Below are 27,210 nucleotides of genomic sequence, written 5' to 3'. Positions count from 1 at the left end.
GAAAGTAAGCAAGAAGGCACAGAGAACACGAGAAGAAGCAACGGAATGAAGAAAGAAATTCAAATTGAGGAGGGAATAAAATAAAACAAAAGAAGATGTGGGGGTTGATCGGGAATTTCAGTCTGTCTTCACTCAGGACAGGATGTCACAAAGCCAACTCTGTCTTTTCTACAGACATGAAGGGAAAGAAAAAGAAGCAATGAAGGAGTGGTAGAAATGTCATTTTAACAGCAGACTGATCAAGTCAACCTAACCTCTCAGAGGAGCCCCCCACTACACCTTGGAGGAGTTTATGCACAGAATTTCAGATTAAAGTGAGCTCTAAAAAGCACCACCCTTTCACTTATTCTTTTCCTGATATTGCCTTTGAGTGATACCCACTCTCAGCTGCATGATAGTCATCTGGTGTTCTGCAGGGCTTCGTTCAGGGCCCCTTTTATTTTCTTTATATTTGCTCCTCTTGGGACAGATCATAAACATATTTAATATTGTTTATCATTTATATGCAGATAATATCCAACTCCATACCATGGGTTATTTAGGTTCCTAGATTGTTTAATGCTATTTTGTAGAGCTCAGTGCTGCTAAGGCAGAGATTCTGGTAGTTGAAAAGGTCGCCTCCGTGATCATGCAAAGTATCTGACCTCTGTCATCTGCTGGCTGCCCCAAAATCTCACTTTTATATACAGAGCATTGAATAGTCAGGTTCCTGCGTGTGTCTCAACTCCTTCATCTACACCCTGCCAGCACCCAGTCTGCTGATTCTGTGGCTTCTTTGAAAAGGCAGCTAAAAACATACCCAATTAGACAAGCATTTGAGTGACCTGCTATGCACCCGGTCTGCATTTCATGTATTTATTGTGTTCTTTCTTTTTTTTTTTTTGTCTTGTGTATTGTTTTTGTTTCGTACGTGGTTTGGGTGGTCACTTCTTCTTTTATGAGATATCTTTCTGTATGTTGCATAATGTCCCCTGTAAAGCACTGAAGTTGCAGAGCTTTTTCTGTTAGCCGCAAATAGTCAATTACTTGACATGAATGTCTTAGAATGAATTGCATTTTTGCATGAAACAAGGTGACTTGATTTGACACCTGAATATTTGTTTAGTTTGGATTAATCTGGTGGGCCAACAGCTATGATTATAATTAATTGTAAGTGTTTTTCTAACGTATCACCGTACTGCAGAGAAAATTTAAATAATGGCATTGTACAAGTACAAAAAACGTTGGATTTTATCATAGAAACAGATGATTTTTTTTACTTTCAGGGACACAAAGAAACCACAAGGAAAAAGAGCTTTTATATTTGATGGAAACCTTTCTTGTGTGACAAAAAAGCCCTCGCTCCATTATTTAAGTGAAAATGCATTAACCTGCATTTTGAAAAGTGCAATTCATTTGTGTCTGTCACTTTCTGTGTGCAGAATGACGAGGTTCATTAGTATTGGATTCAGAGGTTAGATCTTTTATAACATGGACTAAATATCTGTGCTATAAAAGATCAAAGAGTTTCAAAGAGTTTCATCAGTGCTGTTTTCAATGGAAACGTTCACTCAGTCCAAACAGGCAATCTCAACGTTTTATTATTATCGGTTTTAGTGGGGGTTTGCTATTCAGACCTATGCTGCCAAGAAATGTTTAATGGAGAAATGCAAGTGCGTTTGTGTGTGTGCATGTGTGTGTGTGTCCCCAGCTAGGTGTGGAAAAACAAGGCTGTGCATCCATTTTGTGACTGATATGAAACCAGATTGTTTTGGTGTTTGCTGACAGGTGGCTGTGGAAGGACAAGGGACTTTGGCTTTCATGCTGCTCCTGTGCGACTCTGTGTGTGTGTGTGTGTGTGTGAGTGACTGAGAAAACAAGAGAGCGATATGAGCGTGATGGTGTAACGTTCAACTGAACGTGTCAGGATGAAGTGTGTTCATGTCTGGCAGATCTCCTGTCTCCTGTGTTTATTTACCCATACCTCTATGTGTGTGTGTGTCTGTGTGTGTGTGTGTGTGTGTGTGTGTGTGTGGGCGTGTGTGTTTTCTGTGTGTGGTGTCATCACACCTGCCTCTACATCCCCCAGTTCTGTCTTTTAGGAGGGAGGCTGGTGCATTAGCTGTTATGCTTTCTCCTCCTGAACCTCAGAGACATACAGTAACTTTTTTTCTTTGATCACCATACAACAATGTGTGTGTGTGTGTGCGCGCGTGTGTGTGTTTAGTTCTTCTGAGATGATGCAACGCTCATTTTTATGGTCCAGTAAACACTCTTAGGGTGCTGAAGCCTTAGCAGGCATCTCTGTAATCTAATTATATACTGGACACACAGCGCTGAAACTGCCATCAGCCCTTTTCGTTACACAACGGTAAGTTAATCAAGAAGCAAATAATCAGTGTTTGCCTTTGAACACAGGGAAGATTACAGAAATAGTATCTGTTTTATTCTAGCGTTTCTTTCCTCTCAGCCTCCAGTCTTTTGTTTCCTCCTCTCCTCCTTTCCTCTTCACTTCCTTGCCCTCTCCTTTACTTTCTTGTCTTCTTTTCCATTTTCTCCTCTTCTTTCCTTCTATGTCTCTTTCCTGTCCTCTTCCCCATCTCGTACTCTCCTCTCTGCTTCTTTTGTTCTCTTTGTTTTTCCGTTTTGTTTCATTCCCTTTGCTTTCCTCTCTCCGTGTTTCCTTTGCCTTCCTTTCTTTCCCTTTTCTATCATTTCCATTGTCCTCTTTCCTTTCCTCATTATCTTGGCCATTGTTTCTGTGCCATACTATCTTAGCTCTGTCTCATGTAGCCTTCATCACTACAGGCTCAAAGTTCTGGAACAGCTGGAGCAAATATTACCAAACGCAAGGGAAACACTCGCATCAGGGCTCTGCTGAGTGCGTTCAAGTGCATGTGTGTTTGTGTTGGGTGTGAGGAAGAGAGACATTAAGAGAGAACAAGTCAACTAATATCCCTACATGCCCCTGTGTGTGTGTGTGTGTGTGTGTGTAAGTGTACTATACTTGTGTACTGACCCACTTTGTCTGCCATGCAGCACTGGCAGCAGCTTGAGTAACACACTCCTGTATGCATGAAACAGCACTAATTACAGAAAACCTAAAACAGTGGGGGAAAAGAAGAGCTTTCAGATACACCTAAGATATAATAAATCACACCGATGTTGTGTTTTTGAGTGAATATTGCGGTTTGTTTTGGACTAATGCTCAATTAATGAATTATCTTTCTTTTTTCATCTAGACATCTATTTATTATGCATCTTTGTGTTGGCTGTGTGGTCTTTGGATGGTACACAAGATGCCCCTATGTATAAAGAATCACTTGTTGTGGATAGTTCTACATTTGCTTTGGCTCTCTGGTGGGTTTTTACCTACCAGTTCACCCTTAAGTGCTCGTTTGTACAAAACAGCAGAAATGTCATATTGTTTGGAACATGTGATTTATGTAGACTGTCATAACAAAGTTTACATGGAATCAATCAATCCTCTGCCCACACCAAACATAGTGCAATAATGAACATTGCTACTGTAAGTCATCTGTTATACTGCATACACTTCTTATCAGAACTTGGATAATTGTATAATTAAGTTGATTTTGTTTATGTTATTATTTTGTTTGTCTAAAACTTTATAAAAGTTTGCACATTTTACATTTGCTACTAGCTACTAAGTACTAAATACTGAATTTATTTATATTTTTCTCATTTTTTTTTTAATCTTATCTATTTTTTTCTGATTCTTCTTTTTACTCATATTTAATTATTGTTTTTTGTTGCACTCTAACCTGCACTCATAAATTACGCTTCCTGTTCTCACGTTTCTACTTTTAGGTTATTGTACAATGTACATAGACATACATACACATACACACACACACACACACATACACACACACACACACACACACGCTCAAAGAAATAAACTAATCACATTCTGAGTCATCAGATGAGGATTATTCTCTTCTTTTTTGTCTCTTTTCTTCTTCTCTTCTCTTCCACTCCAGTAATGGTAACATCATGTATATTCTATGAGAGATAAAAGCATAGGGGAGCAACAATAGGCCAATTTGTGCATGTGTGTGCGTGTGTGTGTGTGTGTGTGTGTGTGTGTGTGTGTGATAGAGAGAGGGAGCATGATGGAGTCAAACAGACGGCTAATGGTTTTCCTTTAATAAACCACTGTACCACTCTCGGATGATTCGCCTTCACACGCAAACAGACAGCCATGACTAAGATTAGCCTCAGGATAAACAATAAACAGAGGAGAGGAAAGGAGATAATGGAGGAGAGGAAAGGAGATGATGGAGGAGAGGAGAGGAGACGATGGAGGAGAGGAGAGGAGAGGAGAGGAGAGGAGACGATGGAGGAGAGGAGAGGAGAGGAGACGATGGAGGAGAGAAGAGGAGAGGAGAGGAGAGGAGAGGAGAGGAGAGTGTGGACAGACCATCAGAGCTGTAATTTCACATCCTTACATCATTCATCTCTCCTGTCCAGAGAAATGTGCGCGTGTGTGTTTCTGTGTATGTGTTTGCATGTTATTTTTTTAACTCACACACATTCTTTCATTCTCGGCTCTTTCCACACACGTGTGTGTAATTATTTTTTCTCACAGGTGTCAGTTTGTGCTCACCTGTTTCTCTTACACTGATACCACCTGCCCCCCCCCCCCCCCCCCCCCCCCTCGCTCTTCCTTTCTTCCTGTCTCCTCCCTTATTCTCTTTTGCAATCCCCTATCATTACTTCCTTCTTCTCCTGAAAAATGCAGAGCAAAGAATTTGTCATTCCACAGTATCTGTTCCTGGTGCTGCACACACAAGCTCTTTCCCTCCACAGACGAGCACAGACAGACGTGCATGCATATGTTTTCACCTGTGTGTGAGTGTGTGTAAGCATGTCTGTGCAAGTGGTGTGAACATGAAGGTTTTTAGAAGTAAAATCTTTTAAAGTTTTATTGTTTTGATTCCAGTTTCTCATATTATTTCGCTGTTTGCATTTGGACGACCTTATTATCGGTTTGTCAGTAATATGTAAGGCACTTTGGATTGCACTTAGCAGCATGAAGGATGCAATGCAAAAAGTCTGATTGATTCATTCATTCTTTACTTTAAGTGCTTCTGCATTACTCACATTCTGAGAACATAAATCTGTTCACATTTGCCTTCCATCTGGGGTTAAAAAGTTGCTTTTAAGTCAAGCTGGTTATGATTTGATTTCTAAAAACTTTATTGTAATTGTTTTTTCTGCACACTGTCTTCTTATTGATCTTCTGTCTCATCCTGTACCTTCACCTTCCTGTTGGCTTGTTTCCACAGACCTGTTGGTGTCATGTCTTGTGTCAGTCCAGTATCTTTTTACTTCAACATCCTGATGAGAGCTTTCAGCAGAAACACACTTGTGTCGACCTGTTTATTACACACAGGTCTCTGTGTGTCACTCCATGTCTCTTCATTGACAAGAGATGATTCATTTACCTCACGGATTATCCACTTATTCACTTCACCTGTTAGCATTTCACCAAGTCGTTTTGTTATTTGTAATGATAAAATATTTGTTGATGTCATTTAAACTTTTTCATTAAAAATTATAAAATTAGATGAATATAAGTGCACTATTTGTGTGTTTATCAGAGGGATGAATGCTTATTAAGTCTGGTAGATTTACTGGATGTAGAGTCAGTTAGTTAAGTTAAGTCTAAGTCTTAAATCTAGTGGATGGTTACTCTTCTGGTTATTAACCCTTGTTTTCTTTTCCAAATCACTTAATATTATTGGTTTAAGTTCTGACATCCCCACACTATAGCAATACGAATGTGTATATAAATAATGGTCATGGTCGCAACCTCAGAAATTCTACTTGAATGATTTTTATTTAGCTAAGCAGTCAAAGACAGAGAGCTGCTTGCACTGGAAGATTGCAGCATTCGACTCAATCATGCGTGACAAATCATGTTTGTTTGCAACAACCTGTTTATTCTTCCATTCCTCCTCTGACGTGCACTATAACTGCCACTGCAATCATGTTGTTTACAGGCTAATTGTTTTCATGTTATTAACTATCACTGAAGATGAGAGATAACGGTGCATGACAAAACCATTTGATTAGAGGCTGTGGGCCAGACAGCTGTCCAAAAACATTAGTTTAAATAGAAAACAGTTTGATAGAGTCAGTATTTAGAAAGCCATGTGTTCTCTCTGTCTGTCTCCTGATCTCATGCTTCTGAGTTTCTCCCTGAATTTTAACTTAATAAAAAGCTCTTGAACCTAAAAACACAAATTTGCTCTTGGTGCAACGAGACCACAACAACAACAACACACACAGTCGCTGATGCCTGACCTTCATGAAATTCAGTAAATTCATAAAAGAATTTTGGAAAATAAAATGAAAATACATGAACTTTTGTTTTGGCCTTGACTTTTACTATTTCCTTCTCTCAAGAGAATTGGGCAACAAACAGAAAAACTTCTCAAAGTCCTGGTCTGGCACAAATACTTGGCCTGATGGAAAGCCCAAGTCATGTCTGCCTCTGTCAGTCATTGATTAAAATGAAACCTAAGCTGTGGATAAATTGTGGTTTCTCCTTTTAACATTATGGTCAGAGGCTGAGGTAATTTGGCTGAGACGGACTCACTCACTCACTCACTGGCAGGGTTGCTCAGCCAGCGTTAGACATAACTAATTAGTTGCTTAGGGCTCCTTGATGAGAAATTTCCAAATGATCTAATTGCAAATGTTGAGTCATATGCTCACATTTCTTTAGGTTGCAATACTGTAAAATCTTATCCTGCTTGTAATGTATCAACTCATTATTAGTGAGAGTGTGATTGTGTGATTTATTGATGAATCTGACAATTTTAATTCTTCAGTTCTGCTGTTCTGTTGCCCTACATCTAACAGAGTTGGGATCATTTTTTCTGTTTCCAGCTTGCTCTTCTTGCCATCTAAAATAATCCTAAAAAGAAATGCCCAAACAGGAAACAATCACCACAACCAATAATAAATAAATAATAATATCATTTATTGTGTCATTAAATTGTTTCTTTTTGATGAGAACTTAGTGAAATGATGCCAATTTATCCACACAAGATGTGTGTGTGTTTATGTACAACATATGAGATATGAATTGTGCTGCTGAGGTAAATTACACAACAGTTTCTCATATCTGTTCTCCAGAGACAGCTGCAATACTGTCACAACAGCCTTGCTAGCTTATTACAGGTATGGCTTTATTGATCCACACACACACACACACACACACACACACACACAGTCATGTTTCCATCACTTCTGGGGACATTACATAGACTTACATTCATTTCATGGAGGCTTAACCACCACCTAACCATAACAATAAACATTACTTACATTAACCTAATCCTAACCTCAACCTAACCTTAAAGCAACTCTTCGCCCTAATATTTAATTATTTACGTTGTGGGGACTCACATTGCTCACATTCACGTTTTGTCTCCATAAGTAAGGCGCACACACACAAACATAGTGATGAAAAGAAAGAAAGACAAACACCCACGCTTTGTGCGACATGTGGAAATGCAGATACAAAACTTCTTTGTGTCCATCCCTTCTCTCCAAGCACACACACACACACTCACACACACTGTGGGTCATTAAGGACTCCTACCAGTGTGTCCTGTAAGCAGTTTAGTTCCCTGGTGGACCACTAATATAGCACTCTGTGTGTGTGTGTGTGTGTGTGTGTGTGTGTGTGTGTGTGTGTGTGTGTGTGTGTGTGTGTGGTGTCAGCTGTTTTGGGCCTGTTAAGCCAGAGTTACAGTTTCTTAGTTGGCTTGGGAACAGTTTGTTAGCTGGCTTGGGGACGAGGACATACTGAAAATCATTACACAGGAAATTGGTTTGAAGGTGAGTTCAGATTTTGTCTGTCTTTACTTCCTGGTGTTTTCTGCTGTATTAGTAATGTGTTTATACTACGTGCTTTTATTGACTAAGCAGCACAGTCTACTAAATGCTTGAAGTAAATACTGTAAAATTAATTTATCTCTCAATTTATCCAAACAGTGCTGAAACAAATGTTTTTCTTTTGTTTTTCCTTTCTATAAACACAAGAACATGACAAGAGAAGCAGGTGAACAAGCTAACTTAATTAAAAGGGTAGTTTACAAAACCAGTGTTATTAAATGCTTCTTAAAAATCTGAAAGACAAAAGATGTTTTAAAAATGTGCACTGATTTGGTCTTTAGAGGGACAAAATCATCACAACTTTCAGCATCTTCCCTTGGAATGGCCTGAGTTCCCACTAAATGCTAATCGTCACCTCAGTTTGACTTTGATGACTTATTTCTCAGGTTCCAAAAGATGGCAGAGGAACGCTGATCCACGATCTGCAAAGGTTTGAGTGGGCAGGTGAGTGACTGGTGTCCAGAGAGCAGCAGATTTGGTCCGGTAGACAAGTGAAACCCGGAAGACAGAAGATCCGCAGACAACACACGGAGAGCTGGACGTGGCAAATCTAGGTGAGGCACAACTGGACCACTACAGGCGACTGTACGATCTCGTAAAGAGCGAGTGGATGAATGAGCTGCTCGCTAAATACTGCTGGAAGGAAGTGGAGTTGATGACCCGTTCAGAAGCAGCTGTGCAGGTGAATTGGCAGGGAGAATCCAAGTAGCCACGCCCAGCCCCAGACACACACATGCAAACACACATGAAACAGGGGGAGAAGACAAATGGGGACTAACCAAAACACCAGGTAGGGGGAAAAACAAAGGAGAAGGCAGGTAACCTTGACAGTCCTCTTCCAGGCCACCATGATGGAGAGGAGGTCATAGGGCCCATAATCTCAAGTTACTCAGATGTCCTCCGTGATCTACGTCCTTCACATATATTTTAAAATCCACATGTATCAGGCAGAAATATTGCCATTGTAATCTGTATATTCCATGATGTTGCTGGCTGTTCTGCACACACAACATCTTCAGCGTGTCTGTCCGTCCATCCTGGAAGAGCCACAACTCAACATCATCCTGCTGTCTAAATTAAGTTAAGATGATGGTTTATAAATGTGAGACTTTTCCCAGTTTGAAAAAAACATGTATGTTTTGGACTTTATTTTTTTTTGAGGTGTGTTGGTGGTTATTGCCGTGTCCAGTACACATGATTACTGTAAGCAAGCGGCTTCCACTTCTATTGCTGCTTTTTGAGATCAGTGCTTAAAACACTAAACGGTGCTCCTTTTGTTCATAGGAGAAGACATATGCTCTGTAATGTTCGATACATTTTTGGGACTGTTACAAATCAAGGAGAGAGAGCGTTAAAGGAGAGAGGGACATACTGTAGAAGTATGAATAAGAAAGGACAGCAGGAGGAGGAGAGAAGCAGTGCAGCAGCTGGAATTGATTTTTTAGAAAGCGACGGAGAGAAGCAGGAAACTGCTGCTACATCCCCTCGAGCCTCCTCTGACACACACACACACACACACCTGTGAGAACACACCTGCATAGACGCACTTTGCTGATTCTGCATGACACACATAAACAGACACACTCTCTCTCTCTCTCTCTCTCACACACACACACAACCTCTGCCTCTCTCATCCTTTCCTTTTAACCTTGTAAAAACCCAGAACCAAATCAGTAGTGATCACCTTTAAAAATGTTTCTTTGTTAGCTTTTTCTTCCCACCGTCGCTAAATTAGCTCTCTGGTAGACTCTGTTACACTTCAAAAGGTAACACGGACTGGAAGTAATGAAAAATACCTGTGGGTGTGTGCGTCTGAGTACAATTCATTACAATGATATTGATCTGCTCAGAGGAAAAGCTCAGAGATTATTGCTGCCAGTGTTTCCTTTAGAGGCCACAACAGCTTTTTGATTTATGACGAGTCAGCAAGAATTTATTTGGCTATGGGCTTCTGAAAGGGGATAAATGACTGTGCGTTTTGTATGTTAAAGCGGCATTTCTATAAAAAAAAAAAAATGTGCATGTGGATCATGTTTTTAGGCTGCCACATTGAAAATGCTAAAGTCACAGATTTCCCTGAACACCAGATTTCCAAATCTTCAGATTTCTCTGCCATATTAAAGTGGATTGGGGCTGAACCATACCAAATACACCACAACATGAGTTTAGACTAGACATTGAGTTTATCTGCTCTAATGCAGCATGCAATTATCATCCATTACAATTCATTAGGCCAGAAAAGAGAAGGTGCCGTATCTCAGTCTGAAACTGGGCGCGTTGGCCCATTTAAAGAAAATCGTTGATTTGGAAAAGCTGCCACATATACTTGGTGTTGTTGAGGTCTCTCTCCAGTCTGCTGATGTCTCCACTTTGTTTCCTTGACGTTTCCACATTCTTTTGTGATTTGTGGTCTGATCTCATCCCACAATCCAATTCAGTTTACACGATTTGATGCATTTTTTGCGTTGCAATGGTGCTGGAGGAGCAGTGTGGCCAAAATCTCTATGAAGACATAAGAATGAGGCAAAGCAATAGCGTGCATGTGCTTTGCACAGCTGGCACACTTTAACACTTTAAAGGTAGAAAGTCACATTGCCTATTTGTTGAAAATTCCTTCTGCTATAAGGTTGAAGTGTGGATGCTTTTAGTATTTTCAAATAAATCCTCGTCATCCTCTACTGGTCTTCTGTGTTTTAGACTTCCTAAAAGAAATTGAAAGTAAATGAAGTGTTGCTTGGAATAAATATGTCTGAGATTTTCTTTTAGCAAGGCTCACCGGCGTGAATGTGTGTGAACAGAAAGTAATGGAAAACAGCGCGTTTGCTCTGCCAGATTAACCCAGACAAATAAAGGTTAATGAAAAATGAGCCCTTAAACTGAATGTGTAATTTCTGCAGGAGGCTATACAGCACATGTGTGTGTGTGTTTCTATGCTAACCACTCCCACACACTCACACAGCCACAGGAAAACCCTGTAGAGTAACTGCATAATTATGCGTAGAAAACCGACCGCACTCTCCCGAAAACGAACGAGTGATTCTTCAAAGTGAATCAACAGTTTGTAGAGAGTTCTCAGTAAAATGAATGGAAATATGAATATGGATCAGAGCTCTGCCGTTTCTGCCATGTCAGCCTTTCTTGTTTTAAAGAAGCATTGCAGCACCATAGACCTACTTTTCCTCCCCTCATACCCCTGCACCAGAGCCTTTTGGATGCATGCAAAACTGCTCAAAGCAGAGAGAGAACTCATAGAAAATGAATGTTTGTGTCACCATTCATTTATCTTCTATCTTCAGTACACTTATAACTAAATAAGATTACAAAATTGTGACGGCTCACGGCAAAGATGCTCTGAGGTGACTTAAGTAAATTCATGTATTAATTCAGGGAAGTGAATGTACTTCTTTCTATTTCTTAGACTTTCATATGAAGAGAAGAATTCTGGTAGAGGAGTGATTTTTAGGACATTTTTGTAGCCTGAGAGCTTCACGCAGCAGTCTTAACGATGAGACTGTTTAAAATAAAGTTATCACTGGTTTTGTTGCCTAGTTCATTTTTTTTTTCAATTCAATGCTTTTATTTTGTATTTCTCTGTTTTCTGAAGCAAGTTGCTTTTCAGTATCTGAGCTCTTTTACTGATCGATGAGTGCTGTTAGCATCCACCCAAGCCACATTTTTGCACATCTGGAGCTGTGTGCACTATGAAATGTGCACTAAGTCTTCACTAAATGTGCTTTTTTAGCAGGTTTTTTAAAAATGTGGCTAAAATTTGCCCCATAACTACTGCGACCCTAAAGAGGCAAAAAAAAAATAAATAAATAAAAAATATTCTCTTGTGCACGAGAAACGTTTTGGTGAGTCTACACATAATAACATTTTCTCGTGCGAAAGTTCCTCGAAGAAAAAACCCCTTGTTCGTGTGTTATTATCCACTGTTATGTTATGCGTAGACCAAAAAGTTTCTTGTGAGCACAAGAAAGAATCATTTGAGAAAAAAATAAATAAATTCTCGCACTCACAAGAAAGTTTCTCATTAGCGAGAAACTAGATTTTTTTTTCTTTATTTTTCCCCATGTTCCTTTAAGGACTCTGCACAAAACTCTCTGTTGCTGTAACCTTTATTTTTGTTAGATAACAGGATAAGCAGTTAAATCTTCCATTTACACAAGATATTAAAAAAAAAATGTTTGACCATGTCACTATTTAAATGTGGCTTGCAGAGAGCCTTAGAGTCAAGTCCTCGATAATCTTTGATTTTGCGACATGCAGCAAGGATCGGACGGAGGTGAGAATACTGTGAGAAGAGTTTGCTGTGCAGCACATGTTGATGGACTCACTATTTGTTTGTAATGTTTGATATATTTCAGTTAAACACCTTTTAAAACTACAACAAGGTAATAAGGAAAAAAAGCCAGCATGGGGTAATTTATGAATAAGCAGGATGTGGTAATGGCAGAGCGATTCACAGACATGACATGGATGATAGAGCAATAGAGGTTTTATGGTTTGAATAAATTGAAACTGACAAGTAATTTATTTTTTTTCTGCTTGCATTTATCAAGCTATTTTAGAGGTAATTTAGATCCCAATGTAGTCCATTCTACCAAAGCACACACACACACACACACACGCACTTATTGATGTGTATTGGCAACATACATCTTCATTAGTGTCCAGTCATATCTCTGTTCCCCTCACACTTTGTGATATCAGTTTCTTTGTTTCTCCCTCCCTCATGAATGTTAAGATCTCTGAGTATTAACACTCTGTCATATTTAGGCATAATGACTGAGAGACACTCAGAGGATTGTTTAGTCGAATTTCCAGTTAATCATGGATATGCTTGCTTAACCTCGTGCAGGAAAACACTCTTGAGAGAGAGAGAGAGAGAGAGAGAAAGAGAGAGAGAGAGAGAGAGAGGACATGAATGAGAAATATGACTCTATTCTCCATTTTATTGCAATGACTGAAATTTATGGCAACAATTTTTCCTGACTGATGCTGCTGAGTTTGACGGCAGATGGCACAGCCGCAAAAAGCTGAAAGTAAGACATGATCTTTGTGAATATGATCATACAAATGATCTGCTCAGATGACAAAAAGAAATCCTTTTCACCTCTAAAAATACAATGTTTTTGTTGTTTATAAGGCACTGGAAGTGGAGCATAAGCTTCCATGGAATTTATCCAATTTTCAATACGATATTTCACCTAAAACCACAAACATCAACCGAGGTGTCAAATTAATAGTTGTCACAATTCATCAAATAAAATTTATTTACAGATTTAATGCCAATCCATCCAGTACCAGCTATGATATTTCACTACAGATGTAAACCTGTTAGCAGTGCTGGAGGAAAAGTCAGGGGATCTCCAAAATCAGTCGGATGAATCATCTAGGAACTATAAATGTCTGTACAAAATTATCCATACATGAAAACACAATAATCCAATATTTCCCTCCACTATAACTGAATTTCTGGCAGAGGGGAGAAAGCTCTTAGAAAAAAAGATTTTAGTCGACTGTGTATGGAAACTCAAGGATGTGCAGCTGTTAAATGAATACAAACAAAAACAAAACAAAACAAAAAACTGATCAAACATGAAAAAAAAAACAAACCAATATAGCATTACAGCTTATCTTCAGAGGCTGGGGCTGGTTTGACCTCAGTGCTCCCACAGTAGAGGGGCATCTTACCTCAGAGGTCCAACAGGTAAACAGGTATCTTAACACTAATAGTTTGTAATGAGCTTGTCATTGGTATTGATGAGCAACTCCATTAGCCTGATTATTTATAGTTCTAGTGTTTTTTTTTGGCTTTCAGTCCTGTGGAAACTTAATTCCCCTTTCAAATATTCAGCTCACGTTGTGTGTCTGAACATTTTGACATCTCACTCCTGAGTTGTTTTGCCTTCGAGACAGATTAGCAGGGCCAGCGATTTGAAAATAAGAACAATGACCCCAGTAAGTAAGTTCAAGTAGTTTGATGAAATCTGTTTGATTACAGTCATTCTTCTCCGCTGCCTCTTTGTTTTCACGAGCACCTCCTCAGATAATGTTTAATCAGAAGCCGCTGTATTTAGCAGCCATTCATCAACACAACGCTCTCTCCTACTGTTTGCTGCCGCACACATTTCCTCCTTATCACAGCAGAATGTCGTGAACTGAGCTCAGATTTCTCTTGGATAGGGTCTTTACTCAGTCAACCAAAGGCTAACTAGCTAATTAGATCTCAGGCTACCTGCTGTGTTTGCCCTTGAGGAAGGCAGAGGTTTAGGGAGGGAGTGCAGCTTTTTGGGCAATGGACGTGTGTTTGACTCTGTGTGAGGGTGTGCAGAGAAGCACTTACAATTTGTCTCTTTACGCATGCTTGTATTGGAGAGAATGTGTGTCTAATTGGGGAAGTGTCTATATATTTGTTTGTGAAAGTAAGTTGTTTTTGTTTTCTCATTTATCAGTTACATTCTCATTCTGAATATGAGTTGTCTGACACATAAACGGATCATTTCTTTTGTTTGTTAATGTCCCAAGATTAGCTGATAAAATAAAGGCTTTACAGACTACAGTTGTGGACTTTATGTTAAAGAAATCAGGTGTGAATTCTCATCATTCTTTCAAGTGGCTTTCAAGTGGGAGAAACTGTAGCCTATAATGATTTCTTTGTTTCAGTGAAGAAAACATTTGTGGTCTTTTGTGAAGGTTAAACTATTGTAAAGTAAAAGCGATTTTAGTCAGTAAAGCAACAACACTTCAGTAAAAATAAAATAAATATAAATACTTTCCACCACTGGATGCATGTAATTGGTAAAGCGTACAATATGTTGTTATGTACACTCAGTGGCCGGTTTATTAGGTACCAACACCTATAGGTACCAGCTCAGCCATCCTTTCTATATTCACAAAGACAATAATGTTCATTCCTCATTTTTAATTACCTCAGTCATAAACACATAGCTGAATCAACGTCTCACTGAAAGTTTTAACAAAAACGGTACATTATTACCTTCACAAATGTTTAATTTGTGGCATTAGATTGCATTGCATTGTCTCAGAGTACCTAATAAAGCGACCAGGGAGTGTAAATTTGGCATATTTTACTAGTGTACCTCTGTAAGAAACACAGTCAGGATATACAAAAGTGAAAAACAGCTTCTGCTTTAATACTTTCTGTATGTTTCAAGGTTTGGTAAACACATTTGTAACTACAGGTTGAATAAAGTGTCCCAGTGATGCGTCAAATTCTGAACAGAATCAGAATCCATTCTAGAATGGTGTTGCTTTACTGTCAGCATTCTCCCCTCCGAGTGTTCACATTCGCTCTGAGACTTTGCACACAATCTCTCAACTGAAAGACTGAAGGAAAAAGTTCTTCTTATTTAAAGAAATCAAGATGAGTGAGCAAGGTGCATCTTCACACAAACTGAGCTCAGTGTTCAGTGACCTCCTTCTGGAGGGACACTGGTGTGACGCAGTCATCAAAGTTGGTGATGTCGAATTTCAAATCCACAAGATCATCCTCTGCAACTGCAGCCCGTACTTCCGGTGAGTTGATTATCTGTTGAATTTACATCTTTCAAGCGACCAGATAACCAAGATAATGTGACTAGATAATGATCTAAGTCTGAGAAACTCAACAATTACAATAAGCAATCAGTTATATTGATCATTTGTGATGAAGTAAGTTATGTAGACCAGAGGATGTTAAAGACCTGATGGAGAACTTATAGAAAATATATATTATATTTATAATATATATGCGTGTGTATAAGTATAATTTAAAAATCAAAAGTTAACCAATGTTGCAGGTTTTGTATCTGTCTACACTCAGTCAGTATAGTTTCAGATATCAGCTCAGATGAAGGCTTTTGCTGCCTCTCACTTGTGTGCAATTAAAAATCAGTTTCCACAATATGAAATTTGGGGGGTGTGTACCCTCAATTTCATGCCACAGTAGGCTACTTTTAAGCAGAACTTGAATATGAATTTGAATGCAGTTTATTTAGAAAAAGTGGCTAAATTAAATATGTTCGAAGAAGTTATCATTGAGACCACTGATTTACAACATACTTTACTGTCCAGCAATTCATTACACCAAAAAAAGCTGCTCACAGTTGTCAATATTTGAAAAAGTTTTTTTTAATTAATTAAAAAAAATAAAGCAAGAAAATGTTAAACACATTTTCAATCCTGTGTTGTGTCTTCATCCTGACCCACAGAGCTCTCTTCACACGCTGGTCACCCCCAGAGCAAAAGGTCTTTGAGATATCGGGCCTGTCTCCAGACATGATGCAGCTCATCATTGAGTTTGCATACAACAATGCAGTGTCTGTGACAGAGCACGAAGTACAGGAGCTACTGCTGGCAGCTGATCAGCTCAATGTGATGGACGTTGTGCAACTCTGCTGCGACTTCCTGCAGCAGCGACTGAACCCACACAACTGCATCGGCATCTGGCAGTTCACCAGCGTCTGTTTCGCTCCCGAACTGCGGCACAGGGCCTACCACTATGTCATTGATCATTTCGAGGAGGCTATTTTCAGTGAGGAGTTCCTGCATCTCTCTGCGGAGGAATTCACAGACATCCTTGAAAGAGATGACCTCAATGTGAGAAGGGAGAGTACGGTATATGAGGCCGTCCTTCACTGGATCTCCCACTTACCTGAAGAAAGAAAAGGCCACTTGTTTGTACTCCTGTCTAAGGTATGATACTGTTCTGCCATTACAGTTTGTTGAAATGTACCTGTATGAGTAAATCCGAACTACATATAGTTTAGATTTACTTCTACTTGTAATGTTAGTACAGCATTTAGCACAATAATCAATATTGTCAGGCTACCTAGGTGCTTTCAACCCTGTAGTTTCAAGGAAAAAATGATAAATTATTAACTTTTAGTTATGTACGTTTAGTTTTTATTCAGATTGACTTATTACTAACAAACTAAGACTGCAAACTTGTATCAGGCTGACAGTTACCTCAATGATTAGACATGGACTCAATTGGGGAAATCAGGTTTTGGAGACTGACAGCAACTCGTGCTAGATCTTATTGGACCTTATGGCATTTATCTGTCATCTGTGGCGTCACAAAGAGCCCACAAAGAAATAAGTTGGACCTCTTATATCTTGAATAATGTTAAACACTGTATAAAGGGGAGAAAAAGGAGAGTGTTATTTACTGTGTAAGAAGACAACAAAGGTCTGGACGAACATACAGTTCGTTATGTTTCAATGCCAAGATTTTGTCCTGTTTTTCCTGTGTAGGTTCGGCTGGCCTTGACAACTATAGAGTACATGAGGGTGACTGTGATGTGCAATGAGCTGGTGAAGGGCAACAACGCGTGCATTCAAATGGTGAAAGCTGCCTTGCAAGTCAAATGTTGCATGATCACAAACAACCTCTCTACATCTGGTGTCTGCAACCCCGTCGGTCGTCCTCGCCTTCCCAATGCCATACTCTTGGCTATCGGAGGCTGGAGCGGCGGGGATCCGACTAACGCCATCGAGGCCTACGATGTCCGAGCTGACTGCTGGATCAACGTGACAAACAATCAGGAGCGCCCTCGGGCCTACCTCGGCACTGCCTTCGTCAACGGGGTTGTCTACTGCATCGGTGGCTTTGACAGGGTGGAGCATTTCAACAGCGTGCGCAGGCTTGACCTGAGCACACGCACCTGGCATGAGGCGGCGCCCATGTACCACCGCCGCTGCTACGTGAGCGTCACTGTGCTCAATGGATACATCTACGCAATGGGAGGTTATGACGGACAAATCCGACTCAGCACTGCGGAGCGCTACAGGCCTGAGACCAACCAGTGGAGTCTCATCGCACCCATGCATGAGCAGAGGAGCGATGCCAGCTGCACGACACTTCATGGCAGGGTGGGTGAAGTGAAAAAGCAGTATGATGATGACTGGGACGATTATTTTCTCCCTGTTTGACACAAGGCAACCACTTCAAGGCTGTAACATTTATTGCAAACAAAGCCAGACTGTTAGATGAAAGCTCACAGTTTGTTTTTTACCTTTTGCAGTTGTGCTGAAGTTAAGTGGAGTAATGGACTTAGTTATTATGTGTCAAACTAATGGTCTTTAGGGGCCCATATCTGAAGAGTGAAATGTGTGTTGCTTTGTTATATACAATACTGTGGTTCTTTTAAGCATGAAATCTTTATTTTCAGTTTACATCTGATAACAGTATATGCTGTATGTCAATACGTGTTTTTAGCATTAACAACATAAAGCTGTAAATCTGGCTGCTAAAAATACTGAGTAAGATATTGTACAGACATTTTACAGGTGAAAAATAAACATCTTAGTCATAGGCAAACTATGTATGGTGACACTGTTTCTGAATCAACTCGATCCCTGTTGCATTTCTGTATCAACATTTATTAGGGTAACATGGCATTATTTTTCAGTTTAATGATTAGATTAGACTAGAAGTTGGGTTTGTAATTCATTTTTTATCTTACAATGGCATAGAAATATTTCATTTGCATTAATACATAAGAGGAAACATAATCACCAGTTAATGACCGACAAAGCAAAGTGTTTACTGAATGTCCCTCCTGTTCTCCTCAGGTTTACATTTGTGGTGGTTTCAATGGGAATGAGTGTCTGCAAAGCTGTGAATTTTACTGCCCAGATTCCAACCAGTGGACAGTGATCACCCCCATGACCAGCCAGCGCAGTGGAATTGGCGTCATTGCATATGCAGACCACGTCTATGCAGTAAGTACATGAAAACACCACTGACAGTCATGTAACACACACACACACACTGTGAAAGTGTGAAGAGATTTGGCCAGCACTTCTTTTAAACTGGTTGAGCTGAATGCTAATGTCAGCGTGCTAACATGCTCACACACGCTGGTGTTAAGCAGGTATAACATGTTAGCATTGCTTGACATAAATCACTGGTGATTTGTGAGACGTTTTACTCAAATCCGTGAATGTCAACCTCATGGAACCGTGAATGTTCGTGCAAACTTTTTTCCAACCTGTCCTGTAGATTTTGACATACTGGTTAAAAGAAAACTTTGGTGTTAGACAGAACCCCGGGATCACGAAAGTCTGTAACATATGGGCATCTTTTAAGGATAAAAGACAAGAACAACTTAGGACTCTAAACTGATTCTGCCTCCTTTTAAACACTTGACCCCTTATTTTGATTTTCCCCTGATAGGTTGGTGGTTTTGATGGCAACTCACGCCTGCGCAGTGTTGAGGCCTACAATCCCAGGACCAACAACTGGCACACAGTGTCCTGCATGATGACCACCCGCAGCAACTTTGGCATCGAAGTGATTGACAATCGTCTCTTTGTTGTCGGCGGCTTCAACGGCTTCACCACCACCTATAACGTCGAGTACTACGACGCAAATGCTGATGAGTGGACTGAGGCCTGTGACATGGAGATTTGCCGCAGCGCCCTGAGCTGCTGCGTAGTGTCCGGGCTCCCCAACATGTCCGAGTACGTCGTCCCTCGTGACGAGCTGCCGCTTTTACACTTTGAGGAGGTGTCAGGGGAGTTGACAGATTCCATGTAACGCTCCCGAACAGTTTTAGCACAGTGCTGCCCTGTACTACCATCCACCAAGACTTTAACATCATAAAATAAAACCGCTTTAAGCATCAAATTGCTGTTACTTCAGGGATTTCTGTAACTGTTCAATTTGTGTGAGAACTTTATGCTCTCTCATGTTTATGTGAAAAGTCTGCAGATCTGGAGTCTGCCATTGCAGCAGTGACCCCCTAGAGGACAGGATGGATATTTATAAGGTTTTGTGAAGTAAACCATTTGCAAAATTAAGCTATTGCTGTTATCTGGAAAAAATGTTGACCTACACAAGCCTGTCTGACTGTCCGCCCTGTCAAAATGCCATTGTGATTTGTGTCCTTTTAGCCTTTTAGTGTTTGAAAGAGTGATGACTGTCAGATAATCAGAGAAACGTAACATCTGGTCATCAGGGCAGCTGAGTTAAGCTGCTGTGTAGCTGTGTGGCGGGATCAGTTTAGATGATACATTCAGCTTTAACTGTCAGACGTGACTTATCAGTAGTGTGTCATTGCTATACAGCTACAAACTCTACTGCAGTAAATTGGTCTGATTTTCTAGATGAACTTTGTAGTCGACTGTAGTCGTGGCAATCGTTTCTCAACTTATTTTTCACCCATTTGTTTTTCTAATTTCCTTAAACATATTTGGTTGGTGTAATCAAAAGCTGAATTGCTATGTCTGATGTAATATTTCTAATATCAGCTGCCATTTCAGTATTGTTTGTAGTATTGTTTATTTTCACACTAATGATCCCATAATGACCCCTACTTCCTCCTCCCCGGCTGAAATATATTCTGTACCACTGACTGGCACAGAGAGGCAACCATGCGAAGTAATGACAGAAATAGGGGGAAAGAAAATAAAGGATAGAGAGAGACCTGCAGAGAGAAATGTCGAAAGAAAAATGGACAGATTCTGTCTGAGTACAAGTTGGTGCTGTTACATGACTTTCTGGCTGATGTCAAGGACTGGATGTTCCACAGTCTCCTCCAACAAAACTGGGATTATTCAGGGGGAAGAAAAGCTTGAACGACTCCCCCCCACCCCTCTTCGTTCCTCTCTCTTAATCTCTCCCTTCCTCTCTTTCCCTCCTCTACGCTCTCTCTTTTTGTCTTCCTCTTCATCTCACAGACAAAGCATTGGTTACTCGTTTTTGGGCAGAGTCACCTTGAGGCAGTGAGTTGCCTGCGAGTTTGGGTACATCTACAGAGGAATACACAGAATGAATCATACTCTTCATTCACTTTAAGTGTCATTGGACTCTCAAACATTTTAAAGTTTAGAGAGGCCAGGTGAAAAAAAGGTAATAGGCCTTTCCTGAGTATTTTTCTGCTTGTATGATGTACTTCTTTGTTGATAATATTGTTTACTCTTAAATGACTGATTTTCAGGATTTATGCAATGGGATGCAGAATCAAGAAATACAAGCACAAGTAATAAAAATACAATGGCTGAGAGGTTAGATAATGGGGGAAAAACCCTTACAGAACAGAGCTTTTTCTGTGACACAAGAGTCATGATGTGTGACTACACATCATGACTCTACTAAGGGTAGAGCTGGGCTACTAAAATGCTTGGTTAAAGGCTTAAGATGCAACTTTTTGTTTGCATTAAAATGTCTAAAAATGACTAGACCTGTTTTGCTGAGTTGTGTTCTTATGTGATCCCAAATGTTGCCAACAATGTCCAAACTCAGAGAAATGTATTCAAGATAACAGTGGCCACATATCCTCATATCTAATGTCGGTGGTTTCTTATCTCCATTACCAACTCTAAATGCGATAACTTCCAGCCAGCCACTCTGATGTTTACTATCGTTTGTATTACTCACTCATGATGGAGTAGGATTGAGAGGACACAAACTCCATTTTCCTCCATGTTAGTCATCACGAGGTGCAGAGTAAGCCAACATGGAAGTGCTGTAATCTTGTGCACGCTGTTGGTAATATGACTTTATGAAGTGTTGGACTGAAACTTGGACCAAAGACTAGTGGAACAACCTTAAGATTAAATGCTTTTTTAAACACAAAGCAAACACGTTTTGCGAAGCATTTTCAGACTACAGGACATTTCTGAAAGGGGCTCATATGTGCATGCATGTGTCCCCAGAAGATATGATGAAAGGCTGACAATCCCAACTGTTACACTGCCCACACACACACACACACCCACAGAGTGGGGAAGAGTCCTGACATGCACAAAGCACAGAGGTTTTTAAAAAATTATTAGCTAAAGTTGCTTGTCTGATGGTCGATGTTCTAAAAGCCCTGTGCAATACAACTTTAATGGCACTGGCAACAGGGTATATGCACACACACACACACACACACACATACACAGCCATTTTCTCCTCCCTTATTTGCAATGTCTGGTTTCTCTGTCTCCTCCACTTTCTGTCTCTGCTTATCCTTCGTCTGTCTCCATGCTCCATAGCCGAGGGCTAAAATACTGCTTCTTGCTCATAAAACAAGTGAAAAACACACAAACAGTTATTGTTCTGTGTGAACAACTGTCAGCAATCTAACAAACCACTCAGAGTTAGTACCTCGCTGACACACTTAGATCATAACATCACGGTGTGGAGCCTGTGAGTGTATTTCAGTGAGTAGATACATGTTTGAGTGTGTGTGTGTCCTATGTATTGTGTGATCTGTTAATATTAAGCCAAGGGTACTGTACTACATTACATTTCAGTATGTGCCATGTCTGTGGTAGGTAGTAAGAGGGTGTGTGTGTGTGTGTGTGTGTGTGTGTGTGTGTGTGTGTGTGTTGCGTAGCGCCTGAGGGCTTTCTGTACTGTTCTGTTCTGTACTGGTGCAATAAAAGACACATTAGAGAGATTACAGAAAAAAAAACATTATCACCCATAAATGGTGTTTTCTCTCTCTCTCTCTCTCTCTCTCTCTCTCTCTCTCTCTCTCTCTCTCTCTCTCTCTCTCTTTTCTCATGAAAAAAAACAAACAATAAATCTGTGTGGGCGTGAGAAGCAACAGACCAGAGTTTCACATGATGCATCTGCCTGGAAACCCTGCAAATGCACAACAATTCACAGCAAAATACATTTTTGAAAAATCTGACATTCACTTCTGTTGTGCCGAGATTTTACAGCCTCAAGTGAACCAATCGGTGCACTGTGAAAGCTGTGACACACTGTCGCATCAGAAGAGAAAGTATATCAGAGGAAATCTGGCAAGAAGAATCTGGAGGATGAAGAGAGAGTGAAGAAGAAGATGAGAGGAGGATGGTGGCTTAGAGATAAAGGAGGGAGGAGGATATAGCTGAAGAGAGAAAGAGAGGGTTTGTATATATATATATTGAATAGAGGGTGGAATCAGTTTTCCCTCTCATGCTCAGCACCTGTCTCACCCTCACCGTGTGTGAGAGGCAGGAGGTGTGCATGTGTTTTAGAGGGGATGAACAGAAAGATAACAATAGTTTCCCAAATGGAAAGGATTCAATTTACACCCATTCTGTTCTCTGTCCTCTGCCCTCGCCTTCCCTTTCCCCGTCTCTCTCTCTCTCTCTCACACACACACACACACACACTGTAAGACAGCTCTTACACTCCCTCTCGACCTCTGTATGACCTCTGTCTGTTTCCTCTTACCTGTGTGTCAGTCATGTGATAGCACTGATCTGCTTTAGCTCACAGTTACTGTCCTGTTCACCATCCAACACTTACATGGCAGGATGAGCTTTTTTGTTGTCATGCCCACAACTGCTTTGTGGAATATTACAGTCCGTGTTGAGTTGATTACCAAGGAGGCTCCCAATAAATTGAGACGGAGGATGGGCGTCACAGGCAGAGAAGAGAGATGTCCTTAAAGTAGAGTCCTGGTTTATTACAACGTGATGTTTTGACCATCATTTCCTAATAATACTTAATTACTCGAGTAAAAGTACTACCACACTGTGAAAATATTCTATCACAAGTCCAGGACTGAAAATGTTACTTAAAAGTAGAGAGAGAAAAAAAGAGAGAGAGAGAAAAGCATCAACATTGTCCAGTTTTGTCCAGTCAACAGCACAAACCTAAAATAATCAGAAGAAAGAATAGCAAATTGACTGAAACAAAAGTAGTAGTTGTCATTTTCTACGAATCGATTAAACATTATATCACAATAAAGAGATCAGACATGGCAAGAAACTTCAGCAGATTTAAATAAACACACACATTGATTCTTTTCATTTATCCTTGTAGATTACAGACTTACAGACTTACCTTAATTTCACAATCTTTCTAGTCCATGACAGTGAAGTGGCCTGTGATTTTGGCCTATGTAAAATAAACTGTCTTGGTTCACCTAATTACAGGTTACCAAATAATCCTTTTATATTATAAGATCATTGTGAGATCAATGATCATGCAAAGCTGCACTCGCTGAGTTGTTAATATTGCAGGATTTCGTCTTCCTGGTCCTCAGCAGACTTGTACCCGGGGAGAGACTCCTCCATTCAGGCCGTCTGAGCAACAGCCCCCCCTGACAACCCAGGAGGTCAAACCACTGTCACTCACGGTGATATGGAGAGAAAGACAGAGAGAACGAGAGAGAGAGAGAGAGAGAGAGAGAGAGGGAGAGAGAGAGCAAAGTGAACACAGGGAGGGGAGATAAGTAGAGAAAGAGGGAGAGTGAAAAGAAAGGGCACATACAGAAGGGAAGTGGTAGGAGAAGAGATGAGAATCCAAATGAATCTTCTTCACCCAACGGACAGGCTGTCAAGCTGTGTGTGAGAGAGAGAGAGAGAGAGTGTGTGTGTGTATGTGAGTGTGTGTGTCTGTCTTACCTACTAATTGAAATGCGATGAGGTGTGAAACACCCCTTTAAAAGACCTATCACCGTGTGTGAGGCTAAATGTGTGTTTGGGGGGTTATAGGCACGCATGCGTGTGTGTGTGTGCGTGTGTGTTTGTGTGTATGTGTGATTGTGAGGGTGTTAAATGCAAATGTGTGAGTGTCACACTCATGAATGGATGTACCTGTTTGCATGCAACACGTTTGCAGCGATCGCATTCATCTGTGAGGGCAACGTGAGCACAGGTACACCGTGCAGCATGAACAAGTGTGTGTTTGTGTGACAAAATATTCAAGCGTCATACACAAGTGAATGTGAATATTTGTCCGCATACGTACAGTAATAAAGCATGAAAGCCTGGTACCCTTGTGGAGGTCTGTGTGTGTATGTGACTGTGAGTAAATGTGTATAATTTCATTTCGCTGTCTCAGCCTCTTGTTAAGGAGCCATTTAGAGCTCAGGTTGAGTTTCCTTAGCGCCTCTGACACTTCTTTCCTCCTCACTGCCTCTCCGGCTTCAACCATCTTTTCTCCATCTCTGTCTCATTATCTCTGTCTCTTCCTCTGTCTGTCTTCTCTCCTCCTCTACTCTCTCCTTCTCCCTCATCCTGTGTTTGGTTACTGCACTTCACAATCTTTTACTTGTTAATCAGTTGGTTTTGGTTTGCTTTGTTGGTGATGAGTGAAGATGTTGTAACTGGACACAAACACTTGAAAAAGACGCCAAACCTCGAGCTAAATTATGCAGTATATTAAATATAGCAGAAGTAACAAGAGTCAGTGAGGTTTCGATTATGCAGCCTATTTGAGCTTTCACTTAAAGGGACAGTTCACTCTAAAATCATTAATACACATTTTATCCTCTTATCTGCAGGGCTGTTTATCCACCTAGATTGTTTTGCTGTGAGCTTCAGAGTTTGGTCTGTGGATTGTCCTGAATAATTTCTGGATTTCTGGAAAGAGACCTTGCTGCCGAGTTCGGGCAAAGTGCCATCTAGCTCTATTATATGTGTATTTTTGATTTTGCAGTGTACTGCTCCTTTAACAATTGGAACATTTTGCCTCATTACTAAAACAGTTTTTGCTGTGGTAACTGATGATGCACAGTCCTTTAGGAGCATGTTATGTGCACGAGTTTACAAGTGACAATGTTGCATTGCTTAAAATGCAGCAAAATCTGTGTGTTTGTGAGTGTGTCCACACTCACCTCTGCAGAGCCTTTGTGCTGCAGGTGTTTGCATTTCGATGTTTGCGTGCGCATGTGTGTGTAAGAAACCCTCTATATGTTTCCTATCAGACTGGTGAACCGTGATATTACACTCTAAGCTTATATACATATTCATCGATTTGCACAAGCATAAATACAGACACTCTATGTCCCTTTTCCTCTGAGGCCCTATTAAAACTACACTGTGATATTATTAAGCATAAATATCCACATCCAGATATTTTTTTCCCCACAGGTTAGCATGTCCCAGAGCTGGAAGATGTTACAGCAATTGTTCCCTCGGAAATTACAACCAGCTCAGCTGAGCGACGTTTGTTTTTATCTCATGCTCTCATTTTTACCTCTGCAATTTAATCTGATTAATTATCAAATGTTTCACCCTAACAATGTACATACAGCACATACACACCTGCAGTCATATCATTCAATAGCTGCAGCAAATTTAATGTGAAACTGTAATCTGGCTCTGTGTGCTGAGACCCACGCAGGTTTCAAGAAGCATAAACACCAGTGTGAAAAGAGCAGGGGCACACAGTCAAGTCTCATCCTTTTTCAAACCAAGAAAATGACAGTAGGAAGAACTTGTTTGCACCCACCCTGAAAATAATACCCAACAATGACAGATTGACACATACAAGCATTTTCTGATCTGATGGCAGGACGCCATCATTTGTCACGTGCTGTCCAAAGCTGTTACAAATCAAAACAGTTTTTTTGATCTGATACTGCTGTGTTTAGGGTTTGGTTAGGCTTTGGCACAAAAGAAACCAACGTTAAGTGTTAGGCAGGAAACAGGAAGCGAAGTCAAATTTATCAAAATAAGATGTTTGCTCGATCCATCCATCCATCCACTCAGACCTCCTCTTTCTGTGGACTTTGTGGCTCTATAACATCACCAAACATCCTCCATTGCCCTGATGGACAAAGGTCATACAACAATTAGACTGTTTTTTTAAGTGAACATCAACATCAATCAGTTTGATGCTGTTGGTTTTCTTGAGTGTGCTGTCTAAAAGTGAGGCAAACTCACAGCAGTTAAATGGCTCCTTCAGGGATTTTACAGCATCTCTGCACATCAATATGTTGAGGAGATTTTCTCTAAACCCGCGTCAGTCTGACCACATGGAGGGCTGGATTTGTGCAAACTACTTTCAGACACCAGTAAACTATGATCAGGTTTTAGAAGTTGCTGAATCAAATCTGCAAGATCAATTTGGAAATCCTTTTTTTTCTTTTTTAAAGAAGATATAAAAGAACATATAATGCAATATTTTCAACTGAAGACTTGATGGTATCCTCCCTAAACTGTAGTCAAAGCTTATCCTGCCATCATGGCAGACTGGGCAGATCATGCGGGATGTGCCATTTTCCCACTCTTTCACACCTCAGCGTGTGATAAGCAGATATGAATAAATATGAGGCAAATCACCTGAGAGCACCTGAAACCCATTTTACTGTGGGATGAGCTTTCAGTTTGCAACCACAGGAGATCTTACATGTGCGACGACACATCTTCATCAGTAAAAGATTGCTCTGGGGCAAGACACTAAATCATAAAAGCAAAGGGAGGAATATTTTCCACACAGATAATTATCCTATACTAACTCATTTTACCTGTTCAGTTTTGCATCATTTTGTTTTCCAAAGCAAAATTCTTCTTCTTTTGCTCAAGGCAAATTATTTGCTATAACAAAAATATGGGACCGTCTTATTAGAA

The 27,210-nt window shown here is 40.3% G+C and overlaps 1 protein-coding gene across 1 annotated transcript; it reads left to right on the top strand.

Moving 5' to 3' along the window:
• Positions 1–15,228: 15,228 nt before the first annotated feature.
• On the top strand, positions 15,229–19,566 carry LOC124075193 (kelch-like protein 10). The gene is made up of 5 exons (XM_046418667.1): positions 15,229–15,456; positions 16,131–16,614; positions 17,176–17,793; positions 18,496–18,645; positions 19,100–19,566. The coding sequence occupies exons 1-5, from the start codon at positions 15,305–15,307 to the stop codon at positions 19,460–19,462; spliced, it is 1,767 nt and encodes a 588-aa protein (XP_046274623.1). The 5' UTR covers positions 15,229–15,304; the 3' UTR covers positions 19,463–19,566.
• The last annotated feature ends 7,644 nt before the right edge of the window (positions 19,567–27,210 follow it).

This window comes from Scatophagus argus, chromosome 17, assembly GCF_020382885.2.
Source record: "Scatophagus argus isolate fScaArg1 chromosome 17, fScaArg1.pri, whole genome shotgun sequence".
Classification (NCBI taxonomy): domain Eukaryota; kingdom Metazoa; phylum Chordata; class Actinopteri; family Scatophagidae; genus Scatophagus; species Scatophagus argus.
Note: the sequence above shows the minus strand (reverse complement) of the source record. Positions and strands in the feature narration are given on the sequence as shown.